The 14,198-nt window shown below is 55.4% G+C and overlaps 3 protein-coding genes across 12 annotated transcripts; 1 reads left to right on the plus strand and 2 right to left on the minus strand.

The window, feature by feature from the left end:
- Positions 1 to 251: 251 nt before the first annotated feature.
- NPRL2 (NPR2 like, GATOR1 complex subunit) lies at positions 252 to 3,808 on the minus strand. 9 transcript variants are annotated; one of them, XM_039837852.1, is made up of 11 exons: positions 3,337 to 3,808; positions 2,724 to 2,815; positions 2,463 to 2,631; positions 2,206 to 2,314; positions 1,709 to 1,845; positions 1,520 to 1,617; positions 1,362 to 1,398; positions 1,150 to 1,243; positions 957 to 1,074; positions 535 to 677; positions 252 to 457 (listed from the first exon to the last, which is right to left on the minus strand). In XM_039837852.1, the coding sequence occupies exons 1-11, from the start codon at positions 3,412 to 3,414 to the stop codon at positions 390 to 392; spliced, it is 1,143 nt and encodes a 380-aa protein (XP_039693786.1). In that variant the 5' UTR covers positions 3,415 to 3,808; the 3' UTR covers positions 252 to 389. The 9 variants fall into 9 exon arrangements, with proteins under 9 accessions (XP_039693786.1, XP_039693784.1, XP_039693781.1 ...); XM_039837850.1 differs by having other exon boundaries at positions 2,173 to 2,314; positions 3,337 to 3,551; XM_039837847.1 differs by having other exon boundaries at positions 1,150 to 1,270; positions 2,173 to 2,314; positions 3,337 to 3,551.
- On the plus strand, positions 3,602 to 6,220 carry CYB561D2 (cytochrome b561 family member D2). The gene is made up of 4 exons (XM_039837859.1): positions 3,602 to 3,733; positions 4,162 to 4,313; positions 4,668 to 4,705; positions 5,394 to 6,220. The coding sequence occupies exons 2-4, from the start codon at positions 4,187 to 4,189 to the stop codon at positions 5,895 to 5,897; spliced, it is 669 nt and encodes a 222-aa protein (XP_039693793.1). The 5' UTR covers positions 3,602 to 3,733; positions 4,162 to 4,186; the 3' UTR covers positions 5,898 to 6,220.
- A 609-nt stretch (positions 6,221 to 6,829) lies between these two features.
- Positions 6,830 to 11,472, minus strand: TMEM115 (transmembrane protein 115). 2 transcript variants are annotated; one of them, XM_039837856.1, is made up of 2 exons: positions 10,100 to 11,464; positions 6,830 to 7,614 (listed from the first exon to the last, which is right to left on the minus strand). In XM_039837856.1, exons 1-2 carry the CDS (start codon positions 10,948 to 10,950, stop codon positions 7,413 to 7,415), a joined length of 1,053 nt encoding a protein of 350 aa, XP_039693790.1. In that variant the 5' UTR covers positions 10,951 to 11,464; the 3' UTR covers positions 6,830 to 7,412. The 2 variants fall into 2 exon arrangements, 1 of the variants encoding a protein (XP_039693790.1); XR_005647549.1 differs by having other exon boundaries at positions 7,478 to 7,614; positions 10,030 to 11,472.
- Between the last annotated feature and the right edge of the window lie 2,726 nt (positions 11,473 to 14,198).

Genomic DNA, 14,198 nt, shown 5'->3' on the forward strand with positions numbered 1-14,198 from the left:
GGGCTCAGTTTAAGTCAGTCACCTCAACAAGACCTTCCTTGCTCCTCTAATCTAGAGCAGCCCCAGCTCCCACCCCACTTCTCTTCATCACATCTTCCAGATTGTTTCTTTCAGTTTTTAATTAGCGGGTACATTTATTTGTCCATTGCGGGCCCTACCCACCAGATGGCGCTCCAGGGCACCAGGACCATGGCTATTTCATCCACTGTTGGTTCTCTGGTGGCTGGCTCAGAGGTGGTACTCAATAAAGGTAGGTTGAAATGGATGACTTTATTTACAGAAGTGAGGATTAACCTTGAGACAGGATGGACTAGTCTGCTGGTCTAGCCTTCATGCACCAGACGGGAGAAAGTAGCTACAGCTGTGTCTGGGTCCAGCCCTCCCCAGCCTCACTTCCAGCAGATGATGATGTTGGGGTCGTTTTCCAGGCGTTCATCCAGCTCATGGTAGCTCATGCCTGAGTTGGGTGGTAGAGGTGAGGTCAGCACCCTTGGCTTGGCCACCCCGCCCTGACCCCACTCCAGCTGCCTCTACCTGTCTTGCAGCAGATCTCGTCGTAGCTATGGCATCCTGTGTAAAGCCGGGCAGGGTGACTCCGCTCCTCCCGAGAGACCCGCACAGGGTACTTCTGTAGTCTCCGGATGAGGTTCTTCATAAGCCCGAACTGGATCAGCTTCCTGAGGTGTGGGTCGAGGGAGAGAGGGGTGATGCCCTGGCCAGACCTCCTTCCAGCCAGCCCAATCCTTTCCTGCAGTCTCCCCTCCAATTTTGTCTCAGTGACTGGACTAGCCTCCAAGCTCATCACCTCCAGGAAGCCTGCCTGGACTACCAGTGCCACATGATTCTGCTTCCTGAGAATCTGCTTCTTTTCTAACCTGAGGCTATGGAGAGACAGAGAGAGTGTATCTGCCCTCAGGCACTCCCCTCACACCCCAGGGAATCCCCTTCTGACCAACCTTTCATCAACGCGCTGCAGCTGCTGAGGGTGGCGGCCAATGAGGTCTCTCACAGTAGTGCCAGGGCTCAGGCTGCAGTACAGCTGGAACACGTCCCGGAGACTGGCCCTCTTGTGCCCTGTGGATGCCAGTGGTCAGCTCTCCAGGTGGCCCTGCCCTCCCCGAGATGGCCTCCCCCAGAGCCCACCACTACCTTGTTTGGTCACATAGGACAGACACGCCTCCTGCAGGGACTTGTCATCTACCAGGTCCTGGACCTTGGGTGTCGGGCAGTACACATTGGAGTACTGGAGGGCAGCAGGAGGCACAGGGGCCTGAGTGAGGGGCTTGGAAGTCTGACACAGCCCCAGTCTGGCCCTGTCACATGATCCACTCTCCACATAACCAGGCCCCAGACTCACCTACCTGGAGGATGGACACCAGTGTCACAACACCATAGTACCTGGGGGAGATAGCTGTGCTCAGCTTCTGAGGGCCGTGCCTTCCCAGCCGCCATACTCGGGACCCCTGGGCTCTTCCCTGGCTGGCGACCCTGTCATGGGTGTGATTGTTGCCCCACTCACAGCAGGTTCTGGATGGCGATGCGCACGAGGTTGAGCTCCACGTCTGCCTCGGCTGAGATCTTCTGGACGTGGCGGAAACCATCAATGTACGGCAAGATCTGGGCAGGACAGGGCTGGGTCAGTGGGGGTGGGATGAGGCCAAGGCTGTGGCCGGCCCTAGGTGATGATACCCCGGGAGGGCTGGCGCACCTGCTGTGTGGTGAGGTCCCACTGTGAGTTGAAGAAATCTTCCTTGTCCTTGGTAAAGACAGGTACATCATATTCCTGGGCCACAGGAGGGTCAGGCCGCTGTTCAATCACCTTCAAGTGGATGGTGTTGGACTCATCTGCAGGGGGCACCACACATATTTCCTCTAAGAGACCTTCAATTACCATCTAGTCCTCCCAGCAACCCTTGAGGCAGGCAGGTGGTTCTGGGTAGGGCCAATCTTCTCCTTTTATGGAGCGAGAGACCGAGGTCCAGAGAAGGGAAGGAACATGCAAAGAGCTAGAGAGCTCTGCTGGCCTCTCCTGCCCCATCCCCAGCCCCATCATGCACTAGACCGTGGACAACATCAGCTCAGCTCATGGCTATTTCCTAGCCACGAATTTGTTCATGAGTTTGTTCTTGGCTGGGTTCACCTTCCCCTGTCACTTTCCCATCCCTCCTCTACCCTTCTGTTGTCCTTGCAGAGGCGGGTCCATACCGATGGGTAGAGTGCACCGGCCTGAAGCATTAAGCTCCTCCAGCAAGATGGTCATGATGGGCACCAACTTCTGCTTGCTCTCCTCCGTGGACACGAAGCTGCTCTCTAGCTGGATGGAGCATGGACAGCATGGTGGGTACACTCTGTGAACCCTGGTTGGCATCCTGTCCTGGCAGATTCCTAGGTCTGGAGAGCTTTGGAGACATGTGTTCCCCAACTCTGCCTGCCCTTCCACCCAAGCCCACAGTGTGGCAGACCTCCAGTGTGGTCAGGTAGCCAGCCAGCTTTTTGACGATGGGCTCGAGGGCACAGGTCTTGGCCTGGGCATCACACACGAAGCCCAGGTTGAAGAGCAGAGCATTGCGGCTGTACTTCTTGTGCTCGATGCACACAGGGCAGCCGATCAGTTTCTTCTCCATAGCTGTGCTGGACAGGGGGAAAGGTGGGAACAAAGTCAGGCTCCTCCCACTCACAAGCCTGTCCACGCCTCCACAGAACTCCCCCAGCTAGGGCCTCACACAGTGATGAGCTTGTTCTGCAGCTCTGGCTTGGTGATGATGTACACTTGGACGGTGTCAAACAGCTCCCGGGAGATGAAGTCCTCGGGAACCTGGGGAGGCGGGTGGTAAAGGCTCCTTAGTAGACCTTGGGACTAGGCAGAGTAAACAGTAAAACCCCAAGGCCTAAGCCCTCTCTCTCCCACCCACCCAGGACTACTACTGTTTTGTGTTTCCAAACACATGCTATGTTCTCACTTGCCTCCTGGCTTTTGTATATGCTGTTCCTTCTACTTGGCACACTCTCTCCCCCGTCACCTAAATTCCTGTGCATCCGGGGATAGTAGTGGATCACCTATCCCCACCTCTCGAGGGACGGTGGTACCTTCCCTGGATCCCCACAGCCCGATTTTCCATAATCACTGCTTTTGTGATGTTTGTCTGGCCCGCCACACGGGAGCCTGAGACTTGGGTCTGAGTATCCTCTCGGTTTACGATATCCGCTAATGAAGGAGTGGCGGGACTGCATGCTGCACGAGAACGGGGATCCACCGCTTTCAGGCAGCGGGCTGAGCTCCCGAAAGCGTCCCAATTTCCCGCCCCCGCCCCTCAGCCCCGCAAGCCCGGATGGCACCTGATAGGTGATCTTGGGTCCCAGTGTGGGGTGAAACTCGCTGAAGAATATGCATTCGATGCGGCAGCCGCTGCCCATGGCACTAGCGGGACCCAGGACCGTGGCTCTAAGCGCCGGGATCCCTGGGAACACCTTTCAAAGAAAAACTCGGAGGCCTCGGCTGTCCGGTCAAGCACGCCTGCGCACTCACACACCGTGAAGCCGTCCGATCGACAACGCCTGCGCAGCGCGACGCGGAGGTGTGGCTGCGGAGGGGGCTCGTCCCAGGAAATCCCGGGTGGGTAGACATCACACCCGGAAGTGAGGCGGCGCCGCGACGGAGCGGCGGTACGCGCGGCAGTGCCCCAAGTATCCCGCTTTCTCAGGAGGAAACCACCGCATCGGGTCGGCGCTGCGGGTGAGGCAGGCGAATCCCTAGCGTGTAGGGCCAGCGTGCCTGCGGCACGTGAGAAGAGTGCGCGCGAAGGGATTCAGGCTGCAAGTTTGTCGCAGCTGGGAACTACAATTCCCGTGGTGCTTCATGCCGCTCCAGCTGGCTCTCTCGCCTGGCGACGGCGTGATGCACGCGGGGATTTGTAGTCTATTACACAGCTTTGCACATCTTACCTGGAAGGTGGGCAAGTGATCAGTGCCAGTTCAGGTGCAGGTACATGCTGACAGGGCGCCGGTCCTCTACTATTTCTGGTGCATGTTTTGATACTGTCCCTTCCTACCTTAAAATCTTGGAAGAGAGTGGCATTCCTGACCTGCAATTCTTGCTCCAGTGAGAAGAGTGGACTGGACAGTGGGCATCGGAGATCCTTGCTGATTCTACTATGTTTTCAGGCTACAGCCACTGGCCTGGTTGACCATGGCCCTTTCGGTGGAGACTGAGTCGCACATCTACAGAGCCCTGCGCACTGCCTCTGGGGCTGCTGCTCACCTTGTGGCCCTTGGTTTCACCATCTTTGTGGCTGTGCTTGCTAGGCCTGGCTCCAGTAAGTATAATTAACAGTTAACTTCTGGGGAGAAAATTGCCATATTTACCTGGGGAGTAGGGGCAATAGGAAGTCTTGGGCCTGACTCCTGAGAAAGGTCTGGTTGAGGGACATGCTATGCTGGAAGGATAAGTGGGGTGGAGTAGAGGAATGTGGGGGGTCTGCCAGCTTGGCCAGGTCCCACATACCTGGCTTCTCTTTCCTCGCCTTGGTGCTCCACTTGGTGGGAAGGGGGCTCGCATTTTGGCAGCATTTCCTTGGGCGATGGGCTACTCATATTCCTCAGCCCGTAGGTATTGGTGTGGCTTCACAAGTCCTTCCTCAGCTTCACAAGTCCTCCTCTTCTCGTTCCAGGTCTGTTCTCCTGGCACCCCGTGCTTATGTCTCTGGCTGTAAGTAGTGGGCCTGGCCAGCTCTTAGGGGTGGGAAGGAGCATAGGTATGGGTGGTGGCCCTTGTAGCCTCTGAATCCTTATGGTCATTTAATATGTCTGGAGGGATGGGATGTGGGATTGGAGGAGTTGCATGCTCCAACTCCTGCCCATGGTCTATATCCTAGACTTGAACTAGAGTATTGAAGACCCAGGGCAAATGGGTAAGGTTTGTCTAAGCACAAAATGAGCCCTCACCCACCTTCAGGCAGGAAGCTTAGAAAACACATTTGGTTGTAACTCTGTCCCTTTTTAACTTATAGCGATGCATCTAATTTTCCTTGACACAGTGCACCCGCTTGGCCAGCTCTACCAAGAAATTGTATCCAGCCCCGTTTGGGGAAACAAGGCTTGTGAATCATTTATAAGTGCACATCTCAAACCTTGTGTTTTCTGGGGTAATAGCAGAGATGACATTTCAGAACAGCACCTAGGAAGAAGTATGGAGGGGTACCTCTTGCTGGTTCCTCGGGGCAGGTGTTCTGTCCCAGATGGAGGTCTCAATGTCAGCCCCGATAAATGGATACTTTTGTCAGTGGGGAGAGAATGGAGGGGAATCAGCCCAGATTGATGGGCAGCTGAGGTTATCTAAATCCCTCTTCTCTTCTGCCGGGCAGGACTCACTTAGTTTCTCATTCCTGTCTCCCCAGTTCTCTTTCCTGATGACGGAGGCACTGCTGGTCTTCTCTCCTGAGAGTTCGCTGCTGCGCTCCCTCTCGCGGAAAGGCCGAGCACGCTGCCACTGGGTACTGCAGCTGTTGGCCCTTCTGTGTGCACTGCTGGGCCTGGGTCTTGTCATCCTCCACAAGGAACAGCTTGGCAAAGGCCACCTGGCCACATGGCATGGGAGGGCAGGGCTGCTAGCTGTGCTGTGGGCAGGGCTGCAGTGCTCAGGTGGGGTGGGGCTGCTCTACCCCAAACTGCTGCCCCGATGGCCCCTGGCCAAGCTCAAGCTGTACCATGCCACTTCTGGGCTCGTGGGCTACCTTCTGGGTAGTGCCAGCCTCTTGTTGGGCATGTGCTCGCTCTGGTTCACTGCCACTGTCACTGGTGGGGTCTGGTACCTGGCTGTGCTATGCCCCGTTATTACCAGCTTGGTCATCATGAACCAGGTAAGCAATGCTTACTTGTACCGCAAGAGGATTCAGCCGTGAGCTCTTCTCAGCCTGGAAGCCTGGATTTGCCCGTCAGTGTAGGAACTGGGGCTGGGACCACCTGGACTTTCTCAGCTGACTAGGTCACAGGGACACCTCAGGCACTGGGGCTCTGGTAGGAGTCCTGTGTGTGACATCCGTGTGTGACATTGCTTCTCACACTGGAGTGCCTCCTGTCTCCTCTCTTGCGGCGCTAATGGATCATGTGTCTGGAGGAAGCTGGGTGTCAAGACTGCCTCCCCAGCAACTCAACTCATACTTGTACTGGTATGTCCAGAAATTACAGGAGAAAAAAAAGTGAAATAAAAAAGTGACTGAAAAGACCGGATGGGGGGAATAGCCCAGAGTTGGGGATAGTTCTCGCTGATGCAATTAGCATGAACAAAGGGCAGTGCGGAGACCGGGACCCCACCCGTGGCTGCTCAGCGAGAGGCCGAAGCTCTCCCAGCACACAAGCCCCCAGGATCTGGCTGCTGAGTGTCCCATGCCACTCAGGGCCCTCGCAGGCCCTAGGGCTGTGGTTGTGGATGGTACCACCGTGTGTCCTTCGGTCTTCCAGCTGCCCACTGTGCTGGAGTCTCATTCTGTGGGGTTAGATCTGGACAATGGCAGGATGGCAGCTGGAGATGGGCTGCCTCCATAAGTGTCAAGCATTGAGCACTGTCTTGGAGGTGAGCCATGGATAAGAACGATTCTTATGACAGTCCCTCAACTGTCAGATCCCCTGGGCAGGGAGAGAAAGGGAGGTAACAGCTCTGGGACGCCTGCTTGGCAGTGCGCAAGTGGTGATGGGGAGGGAGAGTGAGGGCGATGGCTGCTTATCCAGCAGGAGTTGCTGTGGGGACTGAGCCCTTCAACCTGAAGTCTCTAACTTTGCAGTTGAGCATGATGGAGGGAGGGGCTGCACAAGGTGATCTGACAGAGCCCGGGAGTCATACCTCAAAGAACTGCTTTATTGATACTGCGCGGCTGGGCTCGGCTGCCCACTCCAGTGGTCCTGTAGAAAATACCTGGGAGCTGTGGCTGTTCTGGCCTAGAAGCAGCCGTGACCACAGCAGAGGGAACCAGAAATCTTGACATGAACACAGTCCTTCTGGGGGTGGGCGGGGATGTGCAGCCCTGTGCTGGCTCCTGCACTGGCTGGACCCCCAGAATGTTTTTGGCAAGTCCTTGCCTTGGCTCAAGGCTCTCGGCAACCAGTATCAGGTGTGAAGGTTGGCCCAGGAGCTGTGGCAGCAGTGTCCCTGCAGCCTCTTGCTTGGGGCTGAGGCTCAGTCTTACCTCAGATGGCCTGGGCTGGTTGATACTTCAGAGGCCCCATGCCTGACATAGTGGTTGTCTGGAGGTGGAACCAGGTAGCAAAAGTCCTGGGTAGTGTTGGCGAGAAATAGCGGAAGGCCGTGAAAACCCCTAGCGGGCCATCGTCCCTCTCAGAGCAGTCAGTGCCCTAGAGTAGCTGAGAGGGTGTCAAGGGGGGCTGGGGAGAGGAGGTGCTAAACTCAAGGTGGTCTGCAGTTACAGCTTCGGGGAAGCTGCCTCGAAGGTAATCAGGCTGGATTCTGGGGCAGCCCCCTTCCCTGGGAGTGTGGGGGCCTTGTCTGAGGGCAGGGGGCTGTCCACCTTGGCCCCAGCCTCTTCGTCGTCGTCCATGCTTGGCCAGACGGACTGGTCCTCCACTCTCTTCAGTCGCTCATTGAGGGCCTTCAGGGCCAGTTGCCTGGGGCCAGAGGAAAGATGACAGGTCACTCTGGGTTTGGACTTGGCTCATCCCTGGACTCTGCCCTCATGAAGCTGCCGCCCCTTACCACTCGGATCCCTTTGTCAGAACCCTTCAGAAGCCTATGTGTTCCCCTTCTCGTGCAGGGCCCAAGGTTCCTCAGGGCTTGGATCAGGGTCCACTCTGCCATCAGAATGAGGATGTCAAGGCTGTAGAGCCTTCCCTCCATAGCTGGGGCCCCCCCAGGCTGAGAAGGCCAGCTGGGTGTCTGCCAGAGTGCCCACCAGGCCAGCCCCAGGAATGGTTCTGAGGGTGGTGCAGGGGTGGCAGAGCTGGTGCTCCAGGGTAGATGGAGAGAAGGCCAAGTCCCTGGATACGGGAGTTTCTGCCTGGGCACTGGCATCCCTGGAGAAAGTAATTACTACTCCCTGCTCCTTACTGGGGGTGTTCTGAGCCTCCTGGCAAGGGTCTGTGGTGAAGGCTGGGACTCAAGCACCTGCCTTGGCTCTTAGCCTGGGAAGCAGAGGGCCAACGTGGGTCAGCCCACTCCTAACCGATTCTAATATTCTCTTTCCCAGAAGAATCCCCAAAGCCACCAGGGCTGTGTTATGGTAGGGGCACATTGAGTCCTTGTAGCAAGAGAGGAAGGACAAACAGCCTACATGGGTAGGGCACTGGTTCTCTGGGCAGACCCCCGGAGACCCCATTCTGCGGGAGGTGGGAAAGTTCACGAGAAGGTATACATGCGCACTTGGTACCACTGTGGACCCCTGATGCCTCCACCTCTCTGTGCGACCAGCATGGGAGACAGCCTGTTAGCCTTCCAAGTTCCAGCAGAGAAGCAAGATCTCTACCGTGCCAGGGAACATGATGGGGAGGCAACAATGACATGGGGACAGAAAATCGCAGCATACTTCCACTGTGCTCCAGCCTGGCACATGGCAAGTTGGCACAGACAAGATAGTCTTCCTCTTCTACCCAGAATCCCATCCCTGAGATTGCCTGTCGATTCTGTCAAAGGCCTCCCGAGGCAGAGAGTGGCTTGCTAGTCATTTCCTCACAACTGTCAAAGATAAGAAACCCTGGGTCCCACTACTAGTAGCCCTTCGTGTCTGGGAGTGACATGCAGCCAGATGTCAAAGTGATTGGAAGAGTAACCCCCATCCAAGAGTAAGCTCACAACCACAAGGCTGTGCCACATCCTGACGCCCCCCGGTCTGCATCCACCAGGCTATTTTCTTGGGCCTGAGCAAAGCTGTTTTGAGTGTCCTGCCAAACCTAACAATCTAAGACCCCTCACTGGAGGAGGAGCTGCCACTGGGGCCTGACCCTACCCGAATAGCTCTGAAGACAGCAGTTTCTACCAGGCCCAGCCATCCTGGCTCCATCTCCTCTGCTGGATGAGGTTAAGACAGACCTCCACCTTTAGGATTCGTCAGCCACAGGGGCGCAAACTGTAGGGCCCTAATTATGCCCTGTAATACCTGCCACTTTGGACCGTAGTGATCTGTGGCCCTTCCTCAGCTGGAAACTCCTTCAAGAAAAGGATGTGTCCCTCAGCTCCACAGACCCAGTGGATAGTAAGCACAGGGCTAGTTCTTCAGCTGAATTCATAAAGTTGCCAAGAACCCATTCCACAGGTGAGCAAAAATAGAAGCCTGAGACAAATGCAGCAAGTCGGAACAGAGCCTGCTCCAGATATCATTACTCAAGTAATTGCCTCAAAACAACCCAAGAATAATGGTGCAAACAGAGCTGTGACCACCCTGGTGGGGCAACAGACCAGGGAGAGAGAAAGAGCTGGAAAAAGATCTGCCCTGGCCAGGGTGCACTGAGTAAATAACTCAGCTAAGGCCTCTGCAAATAGCTAGGTTTACAGATAATGAAGGGGTGTCTCCATTCCCTGGGGTCACGTGGCCTGTCCCCTGGGTTTGGTAACATGCCTGCAGGAGGGCGGGGTAAGTCTAGTAATGCCCCAAGCTTCCCCCTCAATAAGCAGCACAGGATCCAGGAAGAGGACATGGTTCAGCAACTGAAAATTGGGGTGGCCCAGACTGCCTCTTAAGGATCCCAGGTCTCCTCCTCTGTTCCTCCTTCTCAAGGACCAGCAGGTTGTTTCTGGCTCCCACAGAACCAGTGTCTAGGATTCCAAGGTTCTGAGGTACGAGCAGGGTTACGTGTGGACCTGGCTCTCCATCAGCTCCTCACACAGCACCAAAGGAAACTGCACATTTCTTGAGACTTGTTAAGCAGCCTGAGTGGTGAGAAGAGCAACATTCCCTAATGTTGAAAAGCACCTACTGGAACCCAGACACCTAAAGGCTGAGTTCCTCAAGGCCACAAACCGGATTTGATCTCTTCCGGAATCTGCTCCAACACCCGACCCTTGGCTGCCAGCCTATAGACAACAAATACCTTGATGGATGGAATGTGACTTAATAAATACACTCCTAGCTCAACAACGTTTCAGAAGATTCCACAGTACCTTCTCCGCTCCGCGTCTTGAGGGTCTGTGCCCGGGAGGCTGATGGTGATGGAGGATGGGGCCCCCACATCATAGCGCTTCACCGTCTTCTGGCATATCTTAACCTTCACCAGGAGGCTGTGCACCAAGTTCGCCAACAGCCCCACCACAGGCTGCAGGATCTCAGGGAAGAAGGTGGCGAACGCAAAGTGGTCGGCCATGTCCCCTCGGCCTCGGCTATGGCGCTGATAGAAGCGAAGATACACCCAACTGGAAAGCAGCCCAAAGCCATAGGAGGCCAGTGCTGGGCTCTGGAGCAGCGTGGCCAGCCGTAGCAGCAGCAGCAGCCCCAACAGCAGCATGGGTACCACGCTGATGCGCACCTGGGGTACGCGCAGGACCACACAGTCCCCCATGGTTTGCTTGAGTGCCACCAGAACACCACCTAGAAAGCCCAGGGCGCCGTGGATGCGGATAGTGAAAAGGTAGACCAAGTTGAAGGAAGCCATGTAGGTGAGGAGGTAGGCGAAGGCCCCCAGCAGCCCCACAGACACGTTCACAACTGAGAAGAAGATGAGCAGCTCCAAGGCCCCCCAAAGGGGCTCCAGCAGACGTCCAGCTACCACCACTGTGGCAAGGCTGATGGCCACGTCCCACACGTGCTGTTCCATCAGCCCATGGGTGGCCAGGGTCCAGATCCAGAAGTTGGGCGGAAAGAGATAGCCTGGGGTAACCGCCAGGCAGCCCGTGTCCACGGCGAAGGACAGCAGGTAAAGGAAGAGAACCGCCGCGCACAGAGCCTTCACCACCACGCTGGCGCTGGCGAGGATGGCCCCCAAGTGCTGGCGGGCGCCGGGTAGGGCGCGCTGCATCTTCTCGGCGGGCGTCGGCCTCAGGGAAGGGTCTAGTGGGCTGGGGGCCTCCCCGGGGCCTCGTACCAGTCCGGCCCCGACGGGAGGCCCAGGGCCGGCCTAATCACTGGCCTATGGCCCCGGTGAAGGCTCCACTTCTGGTTGGGTCAGCTCCCAAAGTGCCGAGCCGGGCCTGGTCGGGGGCCGGGGCCTGGGGCCTAGGGCCCTCGCCGGGGACCTGAGGGAAGGCCCTGGAAGGCTTCCGCAAGCCTGCCCGCCTGCCCTGTGGGCCCCGCGCCAGGCCACCTGGGCTGGCGTCAATCTCAGGGCTGGGCCTTCTCCATCCACTCCGGGGTCCTACGGTCCCGAGCCTAGTTCTGGGCCCAAATCAAGTCTAGTCGTCTCCGGCTCGGCCTGAGTCTCGGCTTCGATCGTACCTCCTCCCTTCTCAAGCGCCGACAAACAGGAGCGCTGCGCTTGCGCACCCCGGGCGGCAGCGGGATGCCCTCTTGGCGAAGGTCTTCCGGCTCCGCGGCAGGCTGGGACACCGAGTCCTCGGCGGAAACGGGACGAGCGGAAGCCAGGGTTCTGGGTAGAACTACAATTCCCAGGAGGCTGTGCGCTCAGGCCGTTCCTGTAGGCGGCGAGTGGAGGATGTGCTTGGGAGTTGTAGTTCTCAGGAACGGTTGCGCAGGTTCTCGGGAGGTGGGAGTGGGTGAAGGAGCATCGCTAACCTTGGGAAAGCGGCGGGTACCGGCGGCACCACGACAGCAGTTCACACGCTTGCTGAATTCTCAGGAAGGAGTGGCTCCCCGTGCATGTATATCTGAATGGGTGTGTCATTGTGGGCAGGAGTGTAGATAAGAACGTTGGATGGTCCTGGCACATGCCGACTTAGGTTGTATTGTAAGTATGAGATGTGACCCAGCTTGGAATTCTTGCTCTGCCATTTGGTGGCTGTGTGACATTCGCCAGATTCCTGAACTTTGTTGAAACTCAGTTTCATGGACTGTAAAATGGAGATGATGACAGGATCTACTGTGAGGGCCCATGGAGAATGCAGTATAAAATGCCAATTCAGCCTGGGTGCTGAGTGTGTTGCCCACGCTGCCCTTGTTACATGTAATCTGGAGCCGCGACTCAAACTCAGGTCTTCTGCCCCCAAAGAGGCAAGGCTTGGCAGCTCTCAGTGACTCTCCTCCCCACCAGGAACTTCTGATTGCTGGCTCAGAGGAAAAGAGGTCTCCCCACAAACTTGGATAAGACTGGCCCTGGGTCCCCGCTTCACTGCAACGGTGGCTTCTGGCAGGTTTTGTCCTGTGCAAACTAATCGTCTTGAGTTACTTTTTAAAAATGTGCCTATATCTATAAAATAGTTATATGACAAAGTACATTTATAAAGTGCAGAATCCCTTCCTTGCAGCCACTGATCTGCCATTGTGTGTGTAGCCTTCTAGATTACAGAGGGTGTTGACATCCTTTATCTTTGTCTGGTATGTGGGTTCCCACTAGATGCCACCCCAAGATAGGGTTACCAGATTTAGAAAATTAAAACGGAGGGTGCTGAAATTTGAATTTTGGATAAGCAACGAATAATTTTTTAGTATAAGCATATCCCCCATTTTTTTAGTATAGTTATGTCCCATTCAATATTGGAAACATACTAAAAACTATTCGTTGTTTATCTGAAATTCAAATTTGATTGGATGTTTCGTATTTTATCTGGCAGCCCTACCCCAGGACTTCCGGGACATTGTCAGGGCATGGGGGCTGTCTTAGGGGTTGCTAGTTAGGCGTTGCTCGGTGGGCAGCCTCTGCAGAAGAGTGAGGAAAGCTGTCTTCTCTAAGGCTTGGAATTCTCTCCTCCATTTTTTTTTTTTAACCATCTAAGATCCCCCCTCCCCGCCCCTGCTCGAGCCCCAGGCCACCTCCTCTGAAACCTTTGCTGATTTCTTGCTTTTCTCATCCAGGGAAATATGATTTATCCTCTCTCACTTTACTCATCTGCAGTATGGGGATAAACTAGTACCCAACTCTAAAGTTGTGGTGAGGACTCAGCTGCCTGTCACTGGGTGAGTGCTGAGTATTGTAAGAGAGTGTCAGCAGCGTCGGGAAACTTCTGCATCGGTGGTTATGTATTTTACCTTGAAAAGAACTCAGTCGCACAGACTAGGGGTGACTATTGAGAGTTGGGATTAAAATGAACAAGGGCGTAAGGCCGGCTGGAGGGAGGCCTGAGAGGAGTTGCAGAAACTGACCGAGTTGGGTTCGAGTGTGAGCAGCAGTGGCCACAGAGCACAGGGCCTTGAGCCTCCCCTGGGCGGTCATGCTTATAGGTAGACCAGATCCTGGCTCCTCCAGACAGCAGCACTGGGCCTTCAGATGCCAGGGCCTGGACTCAGGCCTGGTACTCTCTGCTTTGGGTGGAAGACCTGCCCACTAGACCAGTGGTCTGACCCGATGGCGGGATGCCTGCCTAAATCAGGAGGCCTTGCGCCCACCCAGGTCCCGGATTGCTATGGCCTTCACTCCCAGCTGAGTGCTAAGTGGGTCTCTTCAAGCTACCCAATCCTCACCCCAGGGCAGACACAGTGGATGGGAACCATTTGAAGTGAAAATATGAACATTATTTAATAACTGATCTTCTGTAATAAACCATTTGAAAATATTTTACAAGGAATCACACACACAGTATTTTACAAAGTTTCTGAACTTTTTTGTCGCTGTTGTTTTTCCGACTTGTCTGTACAAAATAGAACAACCAAAAAAAAGGGCAGAGAAAAGGAAATGGCCCCCCAGTCCCCCACAGACCCCCTGAGCCCAAAGTGAGGGGGCCGCCAGGTCGGGTGGGTGATGAGCAGGATCAGACCCAGCTGGGGATTAGACAACTACCTGATGGGAATTGTTTTGTCTGTTTTTCTGTTTTTTAAACTTAAAATATATATTTATTTTTCTGTATATGTTTGATTCTTTTTATTTTTATATTCTCCATTGAGCACCTGACTACACTACAGTTACACACACGCCCCCACAAGACACGGCTGGCATCTAGGCTGGGTGTACAGCATGGGCGCCCACCCTGGCACCAGCAGCGGGCATGGACCATACACACACTGAGAAAGCGACAAGCAACATGACATTAATTAACGGAGCCATTAATTAATGCATCACCCTCCCCCCTCCTCCCAGTCCATCTGAACCCCATGGCCACATCCCCCTGCCCTCAATCCCCCACTGGCCCCCAGGCTGGGATGCCTTTGGGAGAAATG

Source organism: Pteropus medius, unplaced genomic scaffold (assembly GCF_902729225.1).
Source record: "Pteropus medius unplaced genomic scaffold, Ma_sr-lr_union100, whole genome shotgun sequence".
NCBI classification, from domain to species: Eukaryota; Metazoa; Chordata; class Mammalia; order Chiroptera; family Pteropodidae; genus Pteropus; species Pteropus medius.

Coding starts and splice junctions, on each gene's coding strand:
- NPRL2 (XM_039837844.1), bottom strand. CDS start 3,414: ATGGGCAGCGGCTGCCGCATCGAATGCATATTCTTCAGCGAGTTTCAC. Junction 2,632..2,723: donor CAGAACAAGCTCATCACTGT/GTGAGGCCCTAG, acceptor CCCCCTGTCCAG/CACAGCTATGGAGAAGAAAC. Junction 1,618..1,708: donor GGGACCTCACCACACAGCAG/GTGCGCCAGCCC, acceptor TGTCCTGCCCAG/ATCTTGCCGTACATTGATGG.
- CYB561D2 (XM_039837859.1), top strand. CDS start 4,187: ATGGCCCTTTCGGTGGAGACTGAGTCGCACATCTACAGAGCCCTGCGC. Junction 4,314..4,667: donor GCTTGCTAGGCCTGGCTCCA/GTAAGTATAATT, acceptor TTCTCGTTCCAG/GTCTGTTCTCCTGGCACCCC. Junction 4,706..5,393: donor CCGTGCTTATGTCTCTGGCT/GTAAGTAGTGGG, acceptor CTGTCTCCCCAG/TTCTCTTTCCTGATGACGGA.
- TMEM115 (XM_039837856.1), bottom strand. CDS start 10,950: ATGCAGCGCGCCCTACCCGGCGCCCGCCAGCACTTGGGGGCCATCCTC. Junction 7,615..10,099: donor CAAGACGCGGAGCGGAGAAG/GTACTGTGGAAT, acceptor CTCTGGCCCCAG/GCAACTGGCCCTGAAGGCCC.